This window comes from Mirounga leonina, unplaced genomic scaffold (assembly GCF_011800145.1).
Source record: "Mirounga leonina isolate KUSES-001 unplaced genomic scaffold, KU_Mleo_1.0 Mir_125, whole genome shotgun sequence".
In the NCBI taxonomy this organism is placed as follows: domain Eukaryota; kingdom Metazoa; phylum Chordata; class Mammalia; order Carnivora; family Phocidae; genus Mirounga; species Mirounga leonina.
In genome coordinates this window covers 16,029,418-16,054,366 of record NW_023270305.1, presented here as the reverse complement: position 1 = coordinate 16,054,366, position 24,949 = coordinate 16,029,418, and the positions used below count along the sequence as shown (strand labels likewise).

General features: G+C 39.5%; 1 protein-coding gene across 2 annotated transcripts in view; it reads right to left on the bottom strand.

Moving 5' to 3' along the window:
- The window catches only part of CLIP4 (CAP-Gly domain containing linker protein family member 4), a 78,825-nt gene that overhangs the window by 35,641 nt on the left and 18,235 nt on the right, over positions 1-24,949 (bottom strand). For both annotated transcript variants that reach the window (XM_035000836.1, XM_035000835.1), the window contains exons 6-10: positions 24,201-24,319; positions 19,060-19,296; positions 12,691-12,826; positions 6,098-6,238; positions 999-1,088 (exon numbers count right to left, since the gene is read on the bottom strand). In XM_035000836.1, coding sequence (XP_034856727.1) covers positions 999-1,088; positions 6,098-6,238; positions 12,691-12,826; positions 19,060-19,296; positions 24,201-24,319 — 723 coding nt within the window. The remainder of the gene's footprint in view (positions 1-998; positions 1,089-6,097; positions 6,239-12,690; positions 12,827-19,059; positions 19,297-24,200; positions 24,320-24,949) is intronic.

Genomic DNA, 24,949 nt, shown 5'->3' with positions numbered 1-24,949 from the left:
AGCCAAGCTATTGCACTGTAAGGGTTCGTGCTGCATGAGGACACTCTCACACAGAAGAGCACATCCAGCTTTACTGAAGCTGATGACCTCCCTATTCCCCCCACACTCTCTCTCACCTCCCACTTTAGATGGCTTAGTACAACCCAATCTTATTTACACTTAAAAATTCTATTAATTTGGGGCGCCTGGGTGGCTCAGTCATTAAGCGTCTGCCTTCGGCTCAGGTCATGGTCCCGGGGTCCTGGGATCGAGCCCCGCATCGGGCTCCCTGCTCTGCCGGAAGCCTGCTTCTCCCTCTCCCACTCCCCCTGCTTGTGTTCCCTCTCTCGCTGTGTCTCTCTCTGTCAAATAAATAAGTAAACTCTTTAAAAAAAAAATCTATTAATTTAAGATAAAAAAAAGGTAGTATTAAAATGTTTTGAGTTGGGGCGCCTGGGTGGTTCAGTCAGTTAAGTGGCTGCCTTCGGCTCAGGTCATGATCCCAGGGATCCCTGGGATCGAGCCCCTCATCAGGTTCCCTGCTCAGCGGGAAGTCTGCTTCTCCCTCTCTCTCTGCCTCTCCCCCCTTGCTTGTGCTCTCTCTCTCTCTCTCAAATAAATAAATAAATAAAATCTTCTAAAAAAAATGTTCTGAGCGAACCTGAAGGCAAGCAGGAATACTCTTGAATGTGTTGTTCCTGCTCTATTCACCCAATGATTTGATAGCTGAAGGCGATTTTAAACATTTTTATCAAGCCATCTATACTTGGAATTTCCTTTTGGTCTCCCGTTTGACTTAACCTGGGAGCCCTCTAATTTGTGTACACAGAGGCACCACACAGCATTTTATACCAAAACCACGTATACACTTTACGATGAGCCACTTAAGGTATTTCCGAGGATGATTTTTCTCTCAAAAACGTTAAAACTTAGCCCCCATATAAGCTTTATCACTATATTATATTAAAGTTCCCTCTGTAAATTAGATTTTTAGAATGGAAGTTATAAAATTATTTTACCATCTTTCTCTGTTACGGGTTTCGGTTCTTCACCAGGAGGCAATGAAAGTGTTGATTCAGAAGCGCTGTCTTTTCTTGAAGTCATTAATCCTGGCATGTAGAAACAAAATATGTTCAGCAAGAAAGAACTTCAACATTAAACATACAAATGTACTTGCTGTTTAAAGGACAGACATCCCTCATTATCTAAATCTTCTCCACTTCTGGAAACATGCCGGATAGTAAATTCACAGACAGCAGGGGCCGATCCAGTATTTCATTATGTGAAGAGGCGGGGAAAAAGAATGCATCCTCAGCCCCTCTGAAAACCTCAATCAATTTCCTCAAATACCACCAAGGTCTCTTTTAGACCTATTTAACAATCCACTAAGGAATTCTAAATTCTATAAAACAGTTAAAGCCCAGGGCGCCTGGGTGGCTCAGTTGGTTAAGCGACTGCCTTCGGCTCAGGTCATGATCCTGGAGTCCCGGGATCGAGTCCCGCATCGGGCTCCCTGCTCAGCGGGGGTGGTCTGCTTCTCCCTCTGACCCTCCCCCCTCTCATGTGCTCTCTCTCATTCTCTCTCTCTCAAATAAATAAATAAAATCTTTAAAAAAAAACAAAACAAAACAGTTAAAGCCCAGCTACCTAGCTGTTTGACTTCACACACTCATGAGTGTGTCCGCACAATGCCGGCAGGTAGAGAGCGAAACTCACGCAGCTCTAGGACAACCAGGACTTGCACACAACTCACAGATTTCACTCATGTGTCTGCAAATCGGTTACAGCAGAGTTTCTACTTAGATAGTGAATTCTGGGTAAAAATTTTGCAAACCATCATAGCCACTCATCAGATGCAAACGAACATGAGACAGGAAGAAGCCCCACACTCTCTGCCCCCAGCGCTCTGACGACGACAGCCCCGCTAGCACCACACCCAAGTGTCACAAACAGACTCACTTTAAAAAAGAAGAAGCCCACAAATAATACTTCGCCTTATGAAGACTTCTGTTTCCATTCTAGAGAACCAAATTATTTAAATAGGAAACCTAACGGACTCCACCCAGTTTTAAATTCCATCAAGCACCCATTTCAATTCTTCTCGCTTAGGAAGCATCCGAGCGAAGGACTATCCTTGGCACTCTGAGCATCCCCAGCGTGAACGAGACATGGTCCCAGCCCGAGAGGAGCACCTTCTCAATTCAGAATGGTAGAATGATGTGAGCATGAATAACTAAAATATGAGGACATTTATTGATAAGCACAAAGGAAAAAGACAATAATTGTGGTTACAAAGATAAATTAATGCCTCATCAAGGAGATCACATTCTGAGCTATGTCTTGAAGGACAGGTAAGACTTCCAGGGGCGCCTGGGTGGCTCAGTCATTAAGCGTCTGCCTTCGGCTCCGTTCATGATCCCAGGGTCCTGGGATCGAGCCTCGCATTAGGCTCCCAGCTCAACAGAGAGTCTGCTTCTCCCTCTCCTTCTGCCCCCGCCCCCATGGTCTCTCTCTCTCTCTCAAGTAAATAAAATCTTACGGCGCCTGGGTGGCTCAGATGGTTAAGCGTCTGCCTTTGGCTCAGGTCATGATCCCAGTGTCCTGGGATCGAGTCCCACATCGGGCTCCCTGCTCCTTGGGAGCCTGCTTCTCCCTCTGCCTCTCTCTCTCTCTCTCTGTCTCTCATGAATAAATAAATAAAATCTTTAAAAAAAAATAAAATCTTGAAAGAAGAAAGAAAGAAAGAAAGAAAGAAAGAAAGAAAAAGAAAGAAAGAAAGAAAGAAAGAAAGAAAGAAAGAAAGAAAGAAAGAAAGAAAGAAAGAAAGAACAAGACAAGACAAGACTTCTTCCAGAGCATACTGGAGGTATGGCCAGAAAGAACTGAAGATAGACATTCTAGATGGGCAAAAAGAAAAGGAAAAATCTTAAGGACAGGGTCAGAGATGGAGGAGTAGCATGGCTGGAATAAAGAGTATTTTTTGGGACGTGGGAGAAGTAAGACTGGATAGACAGGTCAGAGTGAAATCTCAAAGGAGGACAGTGCCAGATAAGGACCTGGTCCTCTTGTGGAAGGAATGGGCCTCTGATGGACCTGAACAGGGCTGGCATGAACGGGGGGGGGGGGGGAATAACATTACCCTGACAGCAAAGTTTAGAAGGAAGTGAGAGGGGTAGAGGTAGGAAGCATGGACCAGGGAGAAGTTCTTACCATAGGTGGAATGAGGACCAGAGTGACAACAGCAGGAACTGAACAGAGGGGTGGGTAAGAGAGACTCTGTGAAGGCACCCCACGGAGCGCATTTCTTATTTTTCAATTATATTTTTCAGTTTTAACATGTCCATTTGGTTCTTTCTTACTTGAATTTTTTAATTGAGTCACAGGAGATTCACATGCAGTTGTATAAAGTAATACAGGGAGATCTCTTGCACACTTTGCCCAATTTCCCCAAAGGTAATTTTTTACATAACTATAGCATAATCCCACAAGCAGGATGCCAACACTGATACAATCTGCCAATCTTAGGTCGCCCCAGTTGTAACCAAACTCCTTTGTGCATCCGTGCGCATGTGCATGTGTGCTCACACATCATTTGATTCTTTTTTATATCCTCATTTCTCTGAACTTTCTTTCCACTTATTTCAAGAGTATTAACCTTAATTCTTAAAGAATGGTTAATGTATTATTTAAAGTCTTTATCTGCGTCATGTCTGTGTCCTGTTAGGGTTGGCAACCTTTAATTGTCTTTTTCCTGGAAAGATGTTGAGATTTTCCTGGTTTTTCTATTTTGAGCAATTTTGGATTGTATCCTGTACATTTCGAATATTACATTGTGGGACTCTGGGTCTTACTTAAGTTCTACAGAGAATGTTTATTGTTTTGTTTTGTTTTGTTTTGTTTTATGAAGGAGTCAACCCAAACCAGTTCAGGCCGGACATCCCTACCCGCCTTCTGTGCCCTATGGTTCCAATGTCAGTTCAGTTTCCAAAGACTTTTTGGGATCTTTCTCCTATGATGCGCCCTCCAGCAGTGCCTGGGACCTGGGCAGCGATCTACCCCGGAGACCAAAGCCTGTGGTCAGATCCACACACGCACCACTGGAGAGCAAGCCCAGGAGTTCACACCCAACATTTTGAGATCACTTTCTTGAGCTCCCTGCTCTCCATGGTCTCCCTGTTACTTTCTTGCTCCCAGAGGCATCCCTTCCCAATATCTGGGCAGGATGCCTAGGCTTTGGTTTCCCTGCTCTGTCATGCAGTCTCCCGGGACTGACTCTGCCCCTGGGAACAAGCAGAAGACAAACTATCGGGGATTCCATCCCTGCTCTTGGGACCACAGTTTCTCCGGTCAGAGAGAAGGGTTCCCCTCCCATGGGGTTTCAGGTGCCTCACCACCTACTACTACTATTAAACCATGGAGGACTACCCAGGGACCGGCCTGGGAATGGACCAAAGGGGGGGGGAAGCTATCATAAAAAAAGGGATTTCCTACATTTTCTGGCTAGTAGGGGACCCCTTCCCTAATCCCTAGACCAGGAATGGAGGGCTTCTCTTTGGGCTTTCTTTCCATGATGGCTGTGAACTTCTGGGTTTCGGGTTAAAAGGATACCATTTACAATTGCACCAAAAAGTATGAAGTATCTAGGAACAGACCTAACAAAACTGGTACGAAAAGAGCTGTGGAGAAAATTAGAAAATCTTATTGACGTATTTTTAAAGGACCCAATTAAATAAAGCAATATTCCAAGCTTACAATTAAAAGGCTGAATATTATAAAGATGTCAGTTCTTCCCAGATTGACTTATGGTCAAACCAATAAAGCTTTAGCAGGTATTTTTTTAAAGAAACTTAACAGCTTATTCTAAAATTTATAGGGAAGTGTGATTTATAACGATCCAAACAGGCAAGACACTGTTTAAGAATAAGCTAAGAAGCTTTCCTTTCCTAGATATCAAGATTTATTTGTTAAAAACTATAGTAGTTATGAAGTACAGACTGACACAGAGATATTCAAATAGCTCAACAGAAGAGAGCAGAAAGGACAACCAATTCTTGGACAAAATCCTTGAATCATGGTAGAAAGCCTTTCTGCTTCAGCCCCTGGTAAGTTCGCAAGTACTTACTGAGCACGTATTTTGTGCTATGTACTACTACGGTGAATACAAAAGTACAAAATACGCTCACAGTCCATTTAAAATTTTGCTGAGACGATAAAGATCTGCACAAATGAAGCAACCAGAGGACAAGACCCAAACTAACAAATAATTGTGTGGTGTGGATACAAGTGTACACAAGGGTGGACATAATGGAGACATCAAAGTGATCTGGGTCCCCAGGGAAGTGTTCTTGGAGAAACAACATCAAAATAAGGAGGTAAAGCACAGCTAGGGCCTCAAAATGCAGAAGTCAAATGACTGCACTCAGAGAAATAGCACGAGACAAAGTACGTAGAGAAGAGTGAGGACAAGAAATCACAGTTCAACTACAGAGGTAGCCAGAGACCCCATTATATACAGGAAGGACTGAGACCACCAGTTTAAAGAGTCAGGACTTCTTCTGATTAAAAAGAAGTCACTAAAATTCTTGAATAGGGAAGAAACATAAAGCTAGTTACGTTTATAAGGATTTACCAGAGGTATAAAATTGAGCTTCGAGGTTAGATTAGGGGGTGATGAAGGTATGCAGGTAGTAGGAAAGGAAGAAAAGAAAGGAACAAATGTAAAATACTCTTGTCAGGAATCAAAATCATAAACCATGACTGACATTTAAAAACATGTGAGATGGAGATTTTATTAAATTCGGGTTCTAGTTATCTAACAAAAAAAGTGTGAAGCACACTAAATATAAAGCAGTCTGCAAAGGAAATAAAAAATGCTGAAGAAGAGGGGCGCCTGGGTGGCTCAGTCGGTTAAGCGACTGCCTTCGGCTCAGGTCATGATCCTGGAGTCCCGGGATCGAGTCCCGCATCGGGCTCCCTGCTCGGCGGGGGGTCTGCTTCTCCCTCTCCCGCTCCCCCCTCTTGTGCTCTCTCACTCTCTCTCTCTCAAATAAATAAATAAATAAAATCTTTATAAAAAAAAAATGCTGAAGAAGAGATTTAACTTTCTGGTTTGACCTACCAGTGTTTACTTTTGATGTTACATGAGTTACATCAATTTTCTGGGACCTGATGAGAGGCACAGCTTTTCCAGAAGAAGTGTGTGCTATATTCTTCCTTCGATCTTTTGCTTTACTTATCTTTGAAAGTGGTGCAAAAATACCTAAGGGAGGAATGGAGAGCTTGAGTTAGTGTGAAGCAATTAAAACCATTTCAAATAAAGGGGCAAGTACAACCATTTGGAAATATAAATCTTTAAGTTCTTTTAGTGCCTACCAGGTGTCCTGTAGGGAAAGACAGGAAAAAAGTGACATGCAGTATGTGCCCTCAGAGAGCTTACAATTTAGTTGTCAAGACGAACAACATACACAGTAATTGAAGAATCACATAAAAGAGGCATAATCATGTATTACGTGAAATTCAGGGAAAAGAGAAATGAGTGAAGGTAATAGTTTTCCATCATAGTAGTTTCTGACTAAACTATCGGCTATTGTAAATGTGTACAATCTTACTGGAAGACAAAAATTCTAACCCAAGCCACTTCGTGGCATTGAATTATAAGGAAATAGATTTGTGCACAAAAAGTTACAAAGTTACACTTGTATGGTATAAAGAAAAGATAGATTTCCAGAGCCAAAACAATTTCTAGTTTACTACTACTATGACCCAATTACACTTTTGGAAATTAATTATGAGAAAATAATCCAAATGGGAGGAAAAGATTGTATACCTGATATGTCATCATCGCAATATTATTCATGAGTAGGAGAAAACAAGTATGTGTCAACAGGATGAATGAATGAACTATACCCCTGAACTGTTACATCACCATCAATAAGTAAAACAATAAAAATTGTAAAGAAATACAGACAAGTATGAAAATTAAATCAAGAAAATAAAAATGAAACTATATATTTGATTACATTATGACTGTATCTGAGAAACATTTTATGTGTGGATATAAGAAATACTGTAAAAACTGAAAACAAAAACACATTTATGAGAGCAGTCAGATTACTCTCAAATTGTCTTTCAAATTTGTCATTAATGCATTATAATGTTGTTTAATGAATGGCTTTTTTTTTTAAACAAAGATCTTTTTTGTAAAAGATTTTATTTATTTATTTAATTGACAGAGAGAGAGACAGCGAGAGATGGAACACAAGCAGGGGGAGTGGGAGAGGGAGAAGCAGGGACCCCTCCGAGCAGGGAGCCCAATGCGGGACTCGATCCCGGGACTCCAGGATCATGACCTGAGCCAAAGGCAGTCGCTTAACCAACTGAGCCACCCAGGCGCCCCTGAATGGCTTTTTCTTAATCTGAGGAAAGTTGCATGGTTTCTCTTTCAAGGTCTTAATAGAAAATTTCCGCACAATATTATTCCACATAATATCTTTTTTTTTTTTTTAAAGATTTTATTTATCTATTTGACAGAGAGAAACACAGCGAGAGAGGGAACACAAGCAGGGTCCACATAATATCTTAAACAGTAAATATTTAATTCTATGGCTTTAAAAGATTTCCATAGCATATAAAACCCCACCTAATATAAGTTCTTATTCTTCCTGTTTTTTTTAATGAAATAAATCATTTGGGAGAACCGAAACTAAATTTAGAGCGAAGACTGGCTACAACCAAAGCCCAAAGTGCACGCAGAATATGGGCAAAAGTTCCTAGTAAGTAACTCGTGCTCATCAAAGTACCAATGGGACTTTTCTCAGATCTTGACATACAATTAATCATAAAGCTTAACTAAAATAAACACATAGGGAAGAATGATTTTTAAATAGAAGAATAACAAATTTCTAGAACAAATTTCTGGCCCATTTTACCACAACTCCTCCCAAAACGGCACCGAAATATTAGAAAGGAATAAAAACGATATAAACTCTAAAGAAAAAAGAAAATGATAAAAAGGAGGAAACAAATACTAAAAGCTGCCAGAGAGGGGGAAAAGGTCAAACACGGAAGAAAGATTTTGCAACTCGTACACAGCAACACTGGAAGCTCAAGACAGTAGCTGACAAACCAGCGCCCGGGAGGCCACATCCTGCCCACCACCTCTTCTGTCAAGTCCCACTAGCACCCCTGTGCTTACACAGTCTGCAGCTGCTTCTTCACTACAACAGGACAGCTGAATGGCTGAACGAGAGACTGTGCGGCCCTTGACGCCTAAAATATCTCCTCTGGCCTTCTACAGGAAAAGTTAGCCAAACTCCATCACATAATAGAGTATCACCTTCTAGATAGCAGGAAGGGAGAAATGAAGGGGGGGAAATCGGAGGGAGAGATGAACCATGGAGACTATGGACTCCGAGAAACAAACTGAGGGTTCTAGAGGGGAGGGGGGTGGGGGGATGGGTTAGCCTGGTGATGGGTATTGAGGAGGGCACGTTCTGCATGGAGCACTGGGTGTTATGCACAAACAATGAATCATGGAACACTTCATCTAAAACTAATGATGCAATGTATGGTGATTAACATAACATAATAAAAAAATATATATCACCTTCTAAATACAGAGAAAATACGAGTTCCGGCCTAACATTCTTTATCCCATCAAACTATCATATGAAGTATGAGGGTAGAAATAAACATATTTTTAGAATGGAAGTTTTCAAAAAATTTATCTCCCATGAGTCCTTTGTCAAAAAGCTACTAGAGAAAAAAAAAAAAGAAAAGAAACATGCCCTTATTTAGAGAGACCTCCATACCTAGGATTTCTTTTCCTTTGGTTATATGTTAACTAACATCCTTAGGAGGGATTATTAGAATATACCTTCCAAATTAATACTTTTTGTAAGGCATGCCCATTTACTGGATAATGGAAAACTATTTTTTGTTCAGTGATTTTTGTTTTCAGCCTAAAAGAAATGGTGGAAAACAAATCATTATTTTTGTTAACATTAAATTGTTGGGAATTAAAAAAAAAAAAAAAGCTACTAGAGGATGTGCTCCACCAAAACAAAGAAGTAAACCAAGAAAAGAACTGACTTAGAATGAAGGCGCCCAATCTTTCTCCTTATAGTATGAACTGAACTCAACAGAAGTCTAAAACTGGAAAAATCAGGGACGCCTGGCTGGCTCAGTCAGTGGAGCGTGTGACTCTTGATCTCCGGGTCATGAGTTCAATCCCCAAGTCGGTTGTAGAGATTACTTAAAAATAAAATCTTTTAGGGGCACCTGGGTGGCTCAGTCTGTTAAGTGTCTGCCTTCGGCTCAGGTCATGATCTCAGGGTCCTGGGATTGAGCCCCATATTGGGCTCCCTGCTCTGCTTCTCCCTCTGTCCCCCTGCTCCTCCCCCCAACTTGTGCATACCTCTCAAGTAAATAAATATTTTTTAAAAAACCCTTTATTTTAAAAAAATAAAATCTTTAAAACAATAAAAATAAAATTGGAAAAATCAAGGGAGACTCATATACATGTATTATTTACAAATACAAATATTAATATCAGAAGATACAACTAAAGATGTTAAAATAGTTCTTGCCTCTAAAGGACAGGACTCAGGGTCAGGGAAGGGCAAGCCAGGGAAGGAGTTAACTGATGTTTTTAATAAACCTTATAATACAATTTGACTTATGTATTCACTTTGGTAATTATTAAAAGACATAAAAATGGTATTACCAAGTATTAAAATTTATTATAAAAATTTTCATAATCGCTAAAACTTAGAAGCAACCAAGATATATATCCTTTAGTAGATGAATGGGTAAATAAATTGTAGTACATCCAGACAATGGAATATTATTCAGGGCTAAAAAGACATGAGCTATCAAGCCATGAAAACACATGGAGGAAACTTAAATGCAAATTACACAGTGAAAGAAGCCAGTCTGAAGAGGCCGGGTTCGTACTGTAGAATTCCAACGATACGACATTCTGGAAAAGATAAAACTAAGAAGACAGTAAAAAGATCAGTGGCTGCTAGGAGTTGAGCAGGGAAGGGAGGAATAGGCAGAGCACAGAGGGTTCTCAGGGCAGTGACAATCCTCCATATAGACACTGTAATGATAGAGACATGTCATTAAACACTTGTCCAAACTCACAGAACATCCACCACCAAGAGTGAACCCCAATGTAAACTATGGACTCAATGCTGATGACGAGTCATCAGTGTAGGTTCCTCTATGTTAAGAAATGTACCCTCTGGTGAAGGGACACTGATAATGGGAGTGGCCCTGCACACATGGGAACAGGGGATACACAGGAAATCTCTGTACCTTCCTCTCAATTTTGTTTTGAACCCAAGCTGCTCTAAAAAAAAGTCTTAAAAATTATTATAAAATTTCTACAATTGAAAAAATCTAATCTGTGTGAGAATTAACAGATCAGTTGAACAAAATAATCCTGAAACAGACGATAGCATTTATAAGAATTTATAATAAAGGAAGCACAACAAGCCAAAGGAAAAATGATAGAGGCGGGAAAAAAAAAATCTGTTGCTGAGAAGAGATAAATTCTTTGGCTTCTGCTTAGTCAGGGCAACTCCCATTTTTCCATAATCCAACACATGATCCTTGCCCCCCAAAACTCGCCTTTAAGCATGTGAAAGGGACAGAAGCAGGGTCCTTGGTGTATCTGGCTTTGTCCTCATCAAGCATGCCTCTCCTTGGGATGATGAGATTTGGGGGGCAATATGCATTCTGTTACAAGCTAAGCCTTTCCCGTGACTCCGATTGACATCAACCCTGTGTGTTGCTAGGAGTTTTGATCCTTTTGCCCTCAGTCGGCTTCACAGCTGCCACAATTAGCTAACAGAGGAAAACTAAAATCAAATTCTTAATTCCGCAGAACTACCCAAATATATTCCAAATGGGTTAAATAATAAAGGGCAAAAAATTAAAACATTCAAAAGAATAAAATATATCGTTTTAAATTAATCCTTGGATTAGAAAGAACTATCTAAACATAAAAGCAATGTTAAGAAATTATAAAGAAAAAGTCTCTTAACTACATAAAACTCTATGCCAAAACACTGCAAATGAAGTTCAAAGGCAAATGACAAACTGGGCAAAATATCTATGATAACTATAAAAGTTTAATATCTTAAATACGTATTTGTATTTCTAAAGTTTTTTAAAACCCACTAATCCCTCAATTATTTAATGAGCATGTAATATGAACAATTATTTCTTGGCAATTGCTAATATATATATTACAACAAAATATTTTAAGTGTTTTATTTCACCACAATCAGAGAAATATGAATTCAAACAGAAATTTTTACCCGTTAAATTGGAAAAATTAAAGGAAATGGAGCCATTAAAAATCACATTTTCAAACGATATTTAATGATTTGGAGAAATTATAATAGCATATCAAGCAAAAATGCAAAATATGTAACTATATATAATCCAAATTTTTCAAAAAGAATTAAACAGAAGAAATATACCAGTGATTTTATTTTCTTCTTTTAACCTTCTTTGTTTTTCAAATTTTATACAATACTTTTATAAACAAAAAAATTAATAAACAAAAAAATGATGCTCCATTTTAAGTGTATGACAAAAGGAAACTGATAATTTTGATAAATTTATAACAGCTAGCAAATAGCTACCATTAGTTGAGTACTTATAGGGAATCAAGCACTATTCAAGGTGCTTTATACATTTATCAACACATTTAATCCTCATACGAACTCTTGAGGTATTGTTAGCCCCATTTTATAGAAGACAAACTGAGGCACAAGAAGAGAATTAAGGTCACATAACTGGTAGGTAGAGAAGCTGATTCACACCCAAGCTGTCAGACTCCAAGCAAGGACTTCAGCATTAGACCAGAGTATCTCTCTGTGCAGCTATAATTGAAACACGTGCAACCAGGGAAATTAATGTTCTAGAAGAATATTTCACGGCAAGGAAAAATATTCACAACATAGCAAGTGACAAATTTAGTTCAATATGTCAAGGAGTCTGTACGTATGTATGTGTATGAGAGAGAAAGAATATGAATTTAAACAAACATCTGTCAGAAAGAGAAAGAATCATCCCACCTCAGGAATACAGTTTTAAAGTTTGCTTCACTTGCTTTTCCAAGTTTTCAAGTTTTTCAACCCCCGGAGTTCTGTATTTCCTTGATAACAAAGTCCCTCCCTCAGTCATGATAGCACCCTAAGCAGGACTTACAGGAGGTCCACGGAGCTGGAAGTACTCCTGGTGGGACACCATCTTCCCATCACTACACTGCTCATAGCAGGAAAAGGGCAGTCCCTTCATTAACTACATAGATAACCAGGAGGAAAGGTTTCCCCCCCCCCCCCCCCCCCCCCCCCCCCCCCCCCCCCGCCTAACCAGGTTTATTTAAAAACAAAAGAAGAGTAGGGATGCCTGGGTGGCCCAGTTGGTTAAGCTTCGTTAAGCATCCAACTCTTGATTTCAGCTCAGGTCATGATCTCAGGGTCATGAGGTCAAGCTCCACACTGGGCTCCGTACTCGCGAGGAGTCTGCTTGGGATTCTCTCTCTCCTCTCCTTCCCCCCCCACCCCGATCATGCTCTCTTTCTCCAAATAAATAAAATCTTTTTTAAAAATGATAAAAATAAAAATAAATAAATAAAAGTAAATTTGGTTATCTTAAACTACTTCTCATTAAGTTAGATAGTATCTACCTTACCGTATTTGGGCGCACATTTAAAGTACTGGGTTTTCCCAACACTTCCATTGTTTTTTCCTTCTGGTTCATCCAACTCAATGCCAGCCCACTGCCCAGTTGCAAATTCTGTTGTTCCGCAAAATCTTAATGTTCCAACCTAAAGAAAACATAAATCAGAATAAATTTTGAGGATTACTAGTAATTCTAAATGTGCTACTCTTGCAACTTTACCATGGAAGTTTTTAAAAACCATTCAATCAAAGTAGACTTTAGAACAGGAATATTACCAGGGATAAAAAGAGGTATTATATAATGATAAGAGTCAACCCCAAAAAGACGTAAGAATCCTAAATCTGTATGCACCTAACAACTGATTTTGGAAAATCTCCAAACATTTGGAAATTAATAAATATACTCCCAAATAACTCATAGTGAAAGAGAAAATCACAAAGAAATTTAAAAACATTTTGAATTGAGTGAAAATGATAACACGATATATAAAAATTTGTAGGATGCAGCAAAAGCAGTGTTTAGAAGGAAATGTATAGCATTAAACACTTGTATTAGGAAAGGTCTCAAATCAATGACCTAAACTTCCATTTTAAGAAACTAGAAAGTGAAGGCCCAAAGCAAGCAGGAGAGAAACAATAAAGATAAGAAATTATGGGGCACCTGAGTGGCTCAGTCGGTTAAGCATCTGCCTTGGCTCAGGTCATGATCCCGGGGTCCTGGGACTGAGCCCCACATCAGGCTCTCTGCTCAGCGGGGAGCCTGCTTCTCCTTCTCCCTCTATCCCCCCCCACCCAGCTCATGCTCACTCTCTTGCACACTCTCTCTCACTCTCTCAATCTCAAATAAATAAAATCTTTTTTAAAAAAAGAAATTAAGAACAGAAAAAGAATAGAGAAAATCAATGAAACCAAAAGCTGGTTCTTTGTAAGGATAAGTAAGATTAATAAACTTATAGCTAGGGACCAAGTAAACAAAAGAGAGAAGACACAAACTGCAAACATCATGAATGAAAGCAGGACATCTTTACATACCCTCAGTCATTTAAAAAATAATAAGAAAATACTCTGAACAACCCTGTGCCTGTAAATTTAACAAATGAGATAAAACGTTCCAATTCCTTGAAAGATGCAAACTGTCAAAGTTCACACCTGAATTGTAGTTAAGAAACTTCCAAAAAACAAAAACAACACAACAACAACAAACGCTTCAGAACCTTATGGACTCACTGGTGAATTCTAAAATTCTTTAAGAATTTAAAGGAAAAATAATCATCTCTACACAAACCTAGTATATAAAAGTGGAAGGATTAATTCTCAACCCATTCCCAGCATTACCTTGATACCAAAACCAGACACAAGGATCCTCAACAAAATAAGAGCAAATCAAATCCAGCAATATACAGGGGTGCCTGGGTGGCTCATTCGTTAAGCATCTGCCTTCGGCTCAGGTCATGATCCCAGGGTCCTGGGACTGAGCCCCACATCAGGCTCCCTGTTCAGCAGGAAGCCGGCTTCTCCCTCTCCCACTCCCCCTGCTTGTGTTCCCTCTCTCACTGTCTCTCTGTCAAATAAATAAAATCTTTAAAAAAAAAAAAATCCAGCAATATACAGACTCCAACAATATATAGCAAATCAAATCCAGCATTATGACCAGGTAAGGTTTATCATGAGAAAGCAAGGCTAGTTCAACATTTGAGAATTAATCAATATAATTTATCATATCATCCACATACTAAAGGGGGTGGAAAAAACTTACTCTCTCAACATATGCAGAAAAAGCCTTTAGCAAATCAAATTTCAACATCCTCTCATGATAATAATTAAAAAAAAAAAAAAGAAACCTCTCAGCAAACCAGGATTAGACAGGAAATTCCAGAACTTAATAAATTAAGATACCCATAAAATCTACAGCTAACAATTATCATACTTAATGATGAAAGGCTAAGTGCTTTCTCCTTAATATTGGGAGCAGGACAAGTTTATCAACTCTTACTACTTCTACTCATCATTATACTGGAGGTCCTAGGCAATGAAATTAGGCAAGAAAAACAAATGAAAGGCATACAGATTGGAAAGAAATAAAACTGTCTCTATTCACAGACAACATGATCGTTTACATATGATATCCCCCCCACACACAAAAAAGCCAATAGAATTAATAAATTTAGCAAGGTTACAGGATATATGGTCAACATACAAAAATCAACTGTATTTCTCCATGAAATTTCCAAAACACAACCATTTACAATAGCACCAAAGATCATGAAAAACTTAGGTATAAATCTAGCAAAGTATAGCAATATCTAAGATATGCTTAAAACTATGATTGGCAAGGAACAAATCAAACTTTCATTATTTGCAGACAACACATACTCTATGTAAAAAACCCAAAAGACTCCACCAAAAAATTGCTAAAATTCATACATGAATTCAGCAAAGTTGCAGGATACAAAATCAATGTGCAGAAATCTGTTGCATTTCTATACACAAGTAACGAAGCAGCGGAAAAAGAAATCAAGGAATTGATCCCGTTTGTAACTGCACCAAAAACAGTAAGATACCTAGCAATAAATCTAACTAAAGAAGTAAAAGATCTGTACTCTGAAAACTATAGAATAGTTATGAAAGAAATTGAAGAGGACACAAAGAAATGGAAAAGCATTCCACGCTCATGGATTATAAGAATATTGTTAAAATGTCTATACTACCCAAAGCCATCTACACATTTAATGCAATCCCTACCAAAATACCACCAGCATTTTTCACAGAGCTAGAACAAACAATCCTAAAATTGGTACAGAACCACAAAAGACCCCAAATAGCCAAAGCAATTCTGAAAAAGAAAAACAAAACTGGAGGAATCACAATCCCAGATTTCAAGTGACATTACAAAGCTGTAGTCATCAAGACGGTATGGTACTGGCATAAAAACACACACACAGGTCAATGGAACAGAATAGAGAACCCAGAAAAGGACCCACAACTCTATGGTCAACTAATCTTCGGCAAAGCAGGAAAGACTATCCCATGGAAAAAAGACAGTCTCTTCAACAAATGGTGCTGGGGAAAATGGACAGCAACATGCAAAAGAATGAAACTAGACCACGTTCTTACACCATACACAAAAATAAATTCAAAATGAATAAAAGACCTTAACATGAGACAGGAAACCATCAAAATTCTAGAGAACACAAGCAGAAACATCTCTGACCTCGGCCATAGCAACTTCTTACCAGACACATCACCACAGGCAAGGGAAACAAAAGCAAAAATGAACAAACAGGACTTCAAGATAAAAAGTTTCTGCACAGCAAAGGAAACAATCAACAAAACTAAAAGGCAACCTTCAGAATGGAAGAAGATATTTGCAAATGACATATCTGATAAAGGGCTAGTATCCAAAATCTATAAAGAACTTACCAAACTCAACACCCAAAAAATAAATAACCCAGTTAAGAAATGGGCAGAAGACATAAATAGATATTTTCCAAAGAAGACATCAAGATGGCCAACAGACACATGAAAAGATGTTCAACATCACTCACCATCAGGGAAAGACAAATCAAAACCATGATGAGATACCACCTCACACCTGTCAGAATGGCTAGAAAAACACCACAAGAAACAACAGGTGTTGTTGATGAGGATGGGGAGAAAGGGGATCTCTCTTGCACAGTTGGTGGGAATGCAAACTGGCGCAGCCACTCTGGAGAACAGTATGGAGGTTCCTCAAAAAGTTAAAAATAGACCTATCCTATGATCCAGCCAATACTCAGCCAGTAAATACTGAGTATTTACCTAAAGATACAAAAAATACTGATTCAAAGGGGCACCTGCACCCCAATGTTTATAGCAGCAATGTCCACAATAGCCAAACTATGGAGAGAGCCCAAATGTCCATCGACTGATGAATGGATAAAGAAAATGTGAGGTATATATATGGAATATTACCCAGCCCTCAAAAAAATGAAATCTTGCCATTTGCAATGATGTGGATGGAGCCAGAGTGTATTATGTTAAGTGAAATACATCAGAGAAAGACAAATACCATATGATCTCATTCATGTGGAATTTAAGAAAGAAAACAGAAGAACATATGGGAAGGGAGAGAAGAAAAAGAAGGAAACAAGTCATGAGAAACTCTTAATGATAGAGAATAAACTGAGGGCTGATGGAGGGAGGTGGGTGGAGGATGGGCTAGATGGGGGATGGGTATTAAGGAGGGCACTTGTTATGATGACCTCTGGGTGTTGTACCTAAGTGAGAATCACTGAATTCTACTTTAGAAAACAATATTGCACTGTATGTTAACTACCTAAAATTTAAATAAACAAATGCTTAAAACTACAAAACTGATGAAAAATAAAAAGCCTATTAAATAAAGATATGTTGCACTTGTGTTTTTTTTTTATTTTATTTATTTATTTTAGAGAAAGAGAGTGAGCACGAGCAGGGAGAGGGGAAGAGGGAGAGGAAGAGAGAGAATCTCAAGCAGACTCCATGCTGATCACAGAGCCCAACACAGGGCTCAATCCCATGACCCTGAGATCATGACCCGAGCCGAAATCAAGAGTCAGCTACTTAACCAACTGAGCCACGCAGGCACCCCTACCATGCTTGGGTTTTAAAGACTCCATATCTTTAAGATATCTGTTCTCCTCAACTGATCTATGTCAACACGACTTCATTCAAAATCCCAGCAGGATTTTTTGTATGACTTGAAATCCATAAGCTGATTCTACAATGTACATGGAAAGACAAAGAAACTAAAAAAAAAAAAAAAAAAAATTGAAGGCCTAACAACATCTGATTGCAAGACTTACTATAAAGGTAGAGCAATCATTACAAAGTAGTACTGAAGAAAGGGTAATCATCGAATCAATGGAGTAGAATAAAATCCAAAAATACACCCATACACCTAAGGTCAGATGACAAAGGGGCAAGGGCGATTTAAGAAAGAAAGAACAGTCTATTCAAAATATGGTGCTGAAACAAATAGGTAATCAGATGCAAAAAAAAGAGAGAGAGAAAGAAACTCTATCTATTATATCTATATCTAAACTCTATCTACCTAGTATTCTGTACAAAAGTTAACTCAAAATTAAATATAAAACTAAATGTAAAACCTAAAACTATAAACTTCCGAGAGAAAGTCCATGTACTATATCTTCCACTCTCCTATGACACCGCAGAAAATTTCTTAGCTATGCTAAACACACAATCCATACAAGAAAAAGTTGAAAAATGAACTTCATCAAAATTTCAAACTTCTACTCTCTGAAAGACATTCCTAAGAGGATGAAAAGGCAAGCAACAGAGTGAAAGAAAGGATAACGGAAGCAAGATTGGCCATGAGACAATCAGGTTAAACCCAGCTGACGCACATTATATGCTTCTACTTTTGTATAGCTTCAAATTTTCCAAAATAAGAACAACAGAATAACTCTTCTAAACATCCATTCTCAGACATAGGAATACTGAAGAGGTTGAACACTAATCCCAAGTTAAAAAAAAAAAAAGCTAACAAATGTCCTATGAATATATTCTTTTGGAAGCTGGTAAAATGTCATTCTCAACATAATCATCTGTTTGGAGTTTACCTTCCTTTCTGGAGCAATTTTCTCAGTAAATCAAACTTCCAGATTTTGGCATTTTCTGCAAAACCCATGTCACCATCCCCACAAGCCCACCCATATATTTACACATAACTGTGTGAGGAAACAACGGAACTCCCTGTTCCATTCTCCATACCCAGCTCCCTATTTACCCAAAGTTAAAACAAAACAGACCTTCCCTATGAGGTATTAAAAAAGAGAGAATGGATGGCAACAAGACAGTGCCATAAGGACTCTGAGGCTTTGGAGAAAAAGAGGCATCTGGAGCATCTTCAATAGGCTGGGTTGGGGGGCGGGGGCAGGAGGGTCCTCTTTTCCACATACATTTTTATTATGAGGTTGAAATAATATCTAAGATTTCTCTATTTCTAGGATCTCAAGGCCAAACATCCATGAATGGCAAGAGTCTCCTTTGCTCCATTACTGCGAGGTAGTTGTAGTGGGAAAAACCCAGTGAGGGCGGCAGGGGGGCCACAAGGAAACCCCTCCAGGCTCAGCGATGTCTCAGCTCGGGCCTCCTAATGCACTCAGCAGCCCTATCGTACCCCACTCTCCCCACCCCAACGGAGAGGCCTTCATTATTCCGTCCAAGGGTAAGCGTGCCTCTCAGTTTCACCATTTCCATTAAGTCTGTTTCTATGTACACACCGCACTTTTTAAAAACACTCAAAACCCCGTCCACAGTGTATGGCTGCAGCCGGCACACGGGCCACGCACACTGCAGACCTTGGACCCAACTTCAGAGACGGCCGTTACTTCCTTACCTTCTGTCCTGCAATAACGACGCGATCCCCCAACTTCAGACCGAGGGACGTGAGCATCGCCTTGCTAGTGACGCGGTCACAGTTTGGAAGCAGGGGCTTTGACATGTCACGCGACAGGGGCGCCGCATCCAACAACATCTGCTTGATTTCTTTAGCAGTTGCAGCAGCATCGGCCATCTCCAGAGGCATTTCCACTGGGTCCGGAACGACATCAGCAGGGATCTGCCCTTTGTCATTCTGCAAATGCAGAGAAGAGAACATTTTCAATCCATATCACTCACAGCTCTACAAGGTCATACGCAATTCTTTTTAAAAATAAAGGTGGAAAAAAATTAAGTTCAATTCATTCATCGTGTATTTGTCAAGCTGTTTACCTGAACACCTACTACATGCCATTCTAAATGCTACTGACACCACAGTGAAGAGAAAAACCCTGCCCTCCGCAAGCACACCTTCTGGTGCGAGAGACAGACCACACACAAACAAGTAAAAGAGATGGTATGTTAAATGGTAAAAAGGGGCAGAAGGAAAAACAGTTCCAGACAGGGAAGGGGAGAAGACCTGAAGGGTGGCGTCTATGCAGGCAGGGAGGCCGGGGAAGGACTCACAGGCCAGAGGAGATGTGGGAGCACCATGCAGGCGAGCTGGTCGGGGAAGCGCGAGCGCTGAGCTCATGAGTGGACAGAAAGCCTGGCCACACAGGTCTAGAGACAGAAGTCACAGCACTGACTGGCCTCCCAACCCCAGATCCGAGATTCTGCCACCTCGGCCGTGTGACCTGATCCATCCTGCCCACTCATGGAGTGATTTAGTTAGTTATTTGAAGGGGGAGGGGCAAAGGGAGAGGGAAAGGGAGAGAATCTCAAGCAGACTCCATGCCCAGCACGGAGCCCAACATGAGACTCCATCCCAAGACCCCAAGATCATGACCTGAGCCGAAACCAAGAGTTGGACACTTAACTGACTGAGCCACCCAGGCGCCCCATTATTGAGTGACTTTTGTCTTGTATCTACATTCATGCTGCCACTGGGTAGAGCAGACTCTTGTCATTTCTTAATGACTTAAGTAAGCCCGGCTGCCTGCCTCAGATCCCTGTCCTCAAATGCATCCTCCTCCACTGCATGGCCGTAGTGACCTTTCTACGCCCTTTAGGCCAGTGCCCTGTTCCCACCATTGGTGGCTTCATGCTGACTGTAGGTTACCATCTAAACAACTTATCAGGTCAGGCAAAACCTTAATTTGTTTCCAGTGTAGGTCGATTTTTTCATATTATCTGCCAGGCACTGGGCCAGGTCCTGTGATAGCAGTGTTCTGCTCTGATGGGGCTTACATTCCAGTGTGGATGACCCAAATGGAGCACAGACTTGAGAATCTGGTGAGTGTTTGAAAGAGTGCGGATTTCAGGAATAGAAACTACAGTTTCAATACTTCAACACTTCTCAAATGTGCGCTATAATCAAGAAAACAGCTCTGGCCTCACTATAAAGGAGAGACTGCATCCTTGGATTTAATCCTGCAACAAGATAAAATGGTCAGTTGTAAACCCACTAACGTTTGTATGGTGTTTTTTTATAACCAAATCCGATCACGTAAATTATCTCATTTGATTCGCACATCAAGAAAAAGCTTATGAATAAAACAGATAAAAATCCATGCCAAGAGTATATACTGTAGTATAAGAGACAATAACCAACTAAACAAGTAAAATATTACTATCGTTTCTGGTTTACCAATTAGGGAAATTCAGTAAGGAAAGGTTAATGACTCCTTCAAAGTCATTTACAGGATTCCTGGCAGAAGGGACATCTGAAGCCATGTCTAGGACCCGCTACATTCAGCCTTTCTCCTACTTAGGGCTATCCTTCCTTCAAACACGGTATCTCTCTTCTTTGTTCCCTAACCAAAAAAACTTAGATGTTACGAGAGAGTTTCCAGACTGTAATCTTCTTTGAATATAATGAATCGAGATTCTTTTGCTGAGAAAATTCTTTTCCTTGTCTTCTCTGCTGATAATGATCTTCAAACGCTCCATTTGGATGAAAGAATGAGGTTTTTAAAACACACTTAGTTTGTGAGTGCGTCACAGTTTTTATTTTAAAATTCACAATTTTATTTTAGAATGGTCCTAAGTAAAAACATGGCAGGGAGACATGTTATCAAATTTCTGGGATAGTGATGGGACTGTTTTAAAGAATTTCAGATTTCAAAGAAAATATACAAAATATAATAAAGGTATGTATAGCACTAATATGTACTCTTGATAAAAAGAGGGGGGATTTTTTTTTTAAACCTTGTACTGGTAAGTTGTAAGCTATATTGACAAGGACTCTTTTTTTTTTTATTTTATTATGTTATGTTAATTACCATCATTAGTTTTTGATGCAGTGTTCCATGATTCATTGTTTGCATATAACACTCAGTGCTCCATTCAATACATACCCTCCTTAATACCCATCACCCGGCTAACCCGACCCCCCACTCCCTCCCCTCTAGAACTCTCAGTTTGTTTCTCAGAGTCCATAGTCAAGGACTCTTTTACTTTAAATTTTTAAGTCCTCACCTTTCTAGAGTAAGTCACACACTTATGTTAATTCCTACAGAATGTGGCAACTAAAACTTCTGTTAAAATAATAATAATAACAGGGGCCCCTGGGTGGCTCAGTCCTTAAGAGTCTGCCTTCCACTCAGGTCACGATCTCAGGGTCCTGGGATCGAGCCCCGCATTGAGCTCTCTGCTCAGCAGGGAGTCTGCTCCTCCCACTGCCCGGTGCTCTCCCTGCTTGTACTCACACTCTCGCTCTCCCTCTCTCTCCCTCTCTGACAAATAAGTAAATAAAATCTTAAAAAAAAATAGTCTCTCCACTGAGGAGGTTTTGTCAACAGTCATACTAGGAAAAGCAAAAACATATCACCTTCACATTCCAGCCAAATTGGGGGATCATCTCCAAGCCCTGGTGAATGCTACTCTCCTCTCTGCCTAAAAGGCTTTTCGCACCTCCTTTGTCTAACTGGTTAGTTCTTAACTATGTTTAAGTGCTCAGTGTCACCTTTGCCCTTGTCTGTGACCCATGGCACTCTGTGCCCACCCCCACATTGTAACCCACTGAATGCCAACACACTACAGCAAAATTACTTGTCCATCCTCCCCTCTAGACTATATTCTCTTTGGCGACAATGACTTTTATTTATTGTTTTCTCCCCGTGCCCAAGAAACAATAGGAAAGGAGGGAGGGGGAGACTGGGGAAGGGAAGAGGGGAGAAGGGTTAATTAACTAATGATGGGGTAAAATAGAAAGAAGAGTGGTAGAAAGAAGCAGGGAGGAGAGGGGAAACTAGAAAACGGGGAGGGGGAGAGGAAAAGGGGAAGGGAAGAGGCTTTTTCAAACACTGCCCTCCCCTGTCCCTTCAAAGGAAGGCCCAGACCCAATTAAGAATCCCTGCCAGAGCAAGTCACTGTTATTCATATTAAGGAAAAGAACAGTGAGAGCCACTCAGTAAAAACAGTAAAATACCAGGAGACTTGAAGATTATGAAATTCAATCCTATGTGTTAACTTTGTAAATTTACTAATTTACATAATTACCACAAAAAAATTCATTTTTCCTTTAATTTTTAAAGGTTTACTGCACTCCTAAACGTACATTTTAAAAAATGGACAGGGAAAGAAACAACAAATGTTGGAGAGGTTGTGGAGAAAGGGGAACACTCTTACACTGTTGGTGGGAATGCAAGTTGGTACAGCACTTTGGAAAACAGTGTGGAGGTGCCTCAAAAATTTAAAAATAGAGCCACTGTGTGACCCAGCAATTGCACTCCTGGGTATTTACCCCAAAGACACAGATGTAGTGGAAAGAAGGGCCATATGCACCCCAATGTGCATAGCAGCCATGTCCGCAATAGCCAAACTGTGGAAAGAGCCCAGATGTCCATTGACAGATGAATGGATAAAGAAGATGTGGTCCATATATACAATGGAATATTACTCAGCCATCAGAAAAGATGAATACCCAACTTTTACATTAACATGGATGGGACTGGAGGAGATTATGCTAAGTGAAATAAGTCAAGCAGAGAAAGTCAATTATCATATGGTTTCACTTATTTGTGGAACATAAGGAATAACATGGAGGACATTAGGAGAAGGAAGGGAAAAATGGGCGGGGGGAATTGGAGGGAGAGATGAACCACGAGAGACTATGGACCTGAGAAACAAACAGGGTTCTAGAGGGGAGGGGGGAGGGGGGATTGGTTAGCCTGGTGATGGGTATTAAGGAGGGCACGTACTGCATGGAGCACTGGGTGTTATATGAAAACAATGGATTGTGGATGACTACACCAAAAACTAATGGTACTGTATGGTGACTAACATAATATAATAAAATTAAAAACTACAAAAAAAAAAAAAAAAGAAGGTAGTAGGAAGGGAAAATGAAGGGGGGGAAATCAGAGGGGGAGATGAACCATGAGAGACTATGGACTCTGAGAAACAAACTGAGGGTTCTAGAGGGGAGGGGGGTGGGGGGATGGGTTAGCCTGGTGATGGGTATTAAAGAGGGCACGTATTGAATGGAGCACTGGGTGTTACACGCAAACAATGAATCATGGAACACTACATCAAAAACTAATGATGTTAATGTATGGTGATTACATAACATAATTTTAAAAAAATGAATGAAAAAAAAATTTTTCTGAAAAAAAAAAAAAGATCCTGTCACCTGCAAAAAAAAAAAAAATTTCTGGAATAAAATTTCTTTCCAAAAGAATTTAAAATATGATTTAATATAGAAATATCACTTTAACATACACATTTTAATTTGATAGTTAACTTTTTATAAATATATCAAAAAACTAAATGAAAGACACTTAAACTCAAAGATGATGACACACTACAGAACATTTTACTTCACTGAATGAAAGGAAATTTTATAGAGATTATCAATATAAGGGGACTGAAATTCACTGCTATGCATTATATTTATTTGCGATAAAGCTGATCACCATTATTCTTTATATGCAGCACAAAAATATAAATTCCTTCCTCATGAGTTCCATAACAACATCCAGATTCAACTCTTTACTGGAAGATAATGTAGACATTTTAACTCTTTTATAATATTTTTCACTTTTAGTAACCTCTTACCCTAAATGCAGGATTTGCTCCATGCTCCAATAAGCATCTCACAGTACTTGCACACAAATTATAAGCAGCAATATGCAGAGCTGTTCCAAAATTAAAGTCACTGCAAGTGGCATCTACATCTGCAATTAAACACCGCAAGTATATCAGCTAAGAATTTAAATTTAGCTATTATAATATAAAAGGAGACAGGTAGGCTTTTTTTTTTTCTGGCTGGGGGTGGGGAGGGAGAACTTTATTAAGCCATTTTGAGACTTAAACCCCAGCCACTAGAAGCACCATTTCACGATGGAACCAAATCTTCATACTACAATCTGGTTAACCAATTATTTTCTCAGTACCATAAAATTTCATTATAACATGGACTGGCATTATCATAGATTTTCCAACTATCACAAACTAAACTATATAAACTATATTTAAAAGAAATTAATGGCAATAATTATCATTTGTAAAAGTAATGATTTTAACACAATCTCTCATTAACCTCTTGCATATATGTCATACAGCTACGATGAGGGATTAGGTTTAGGTCAGGAACCAGCCCACGGGCAAACACAACCCACCATCCATTGTTATAAATGGAGTTTTACCGGAACAAGCCACAAATACTTATTTACATATTCTCTATGGCTAGCTTCCTGCCATAAGTGCAATATCAAGTAGCTGCAGTGGTCCACGAAGCCTACAGTATTTCCTATCTGGTCCTTCACATAAAAAGTAGTAGGTAGAACAATGCAGAATTTTCAAAC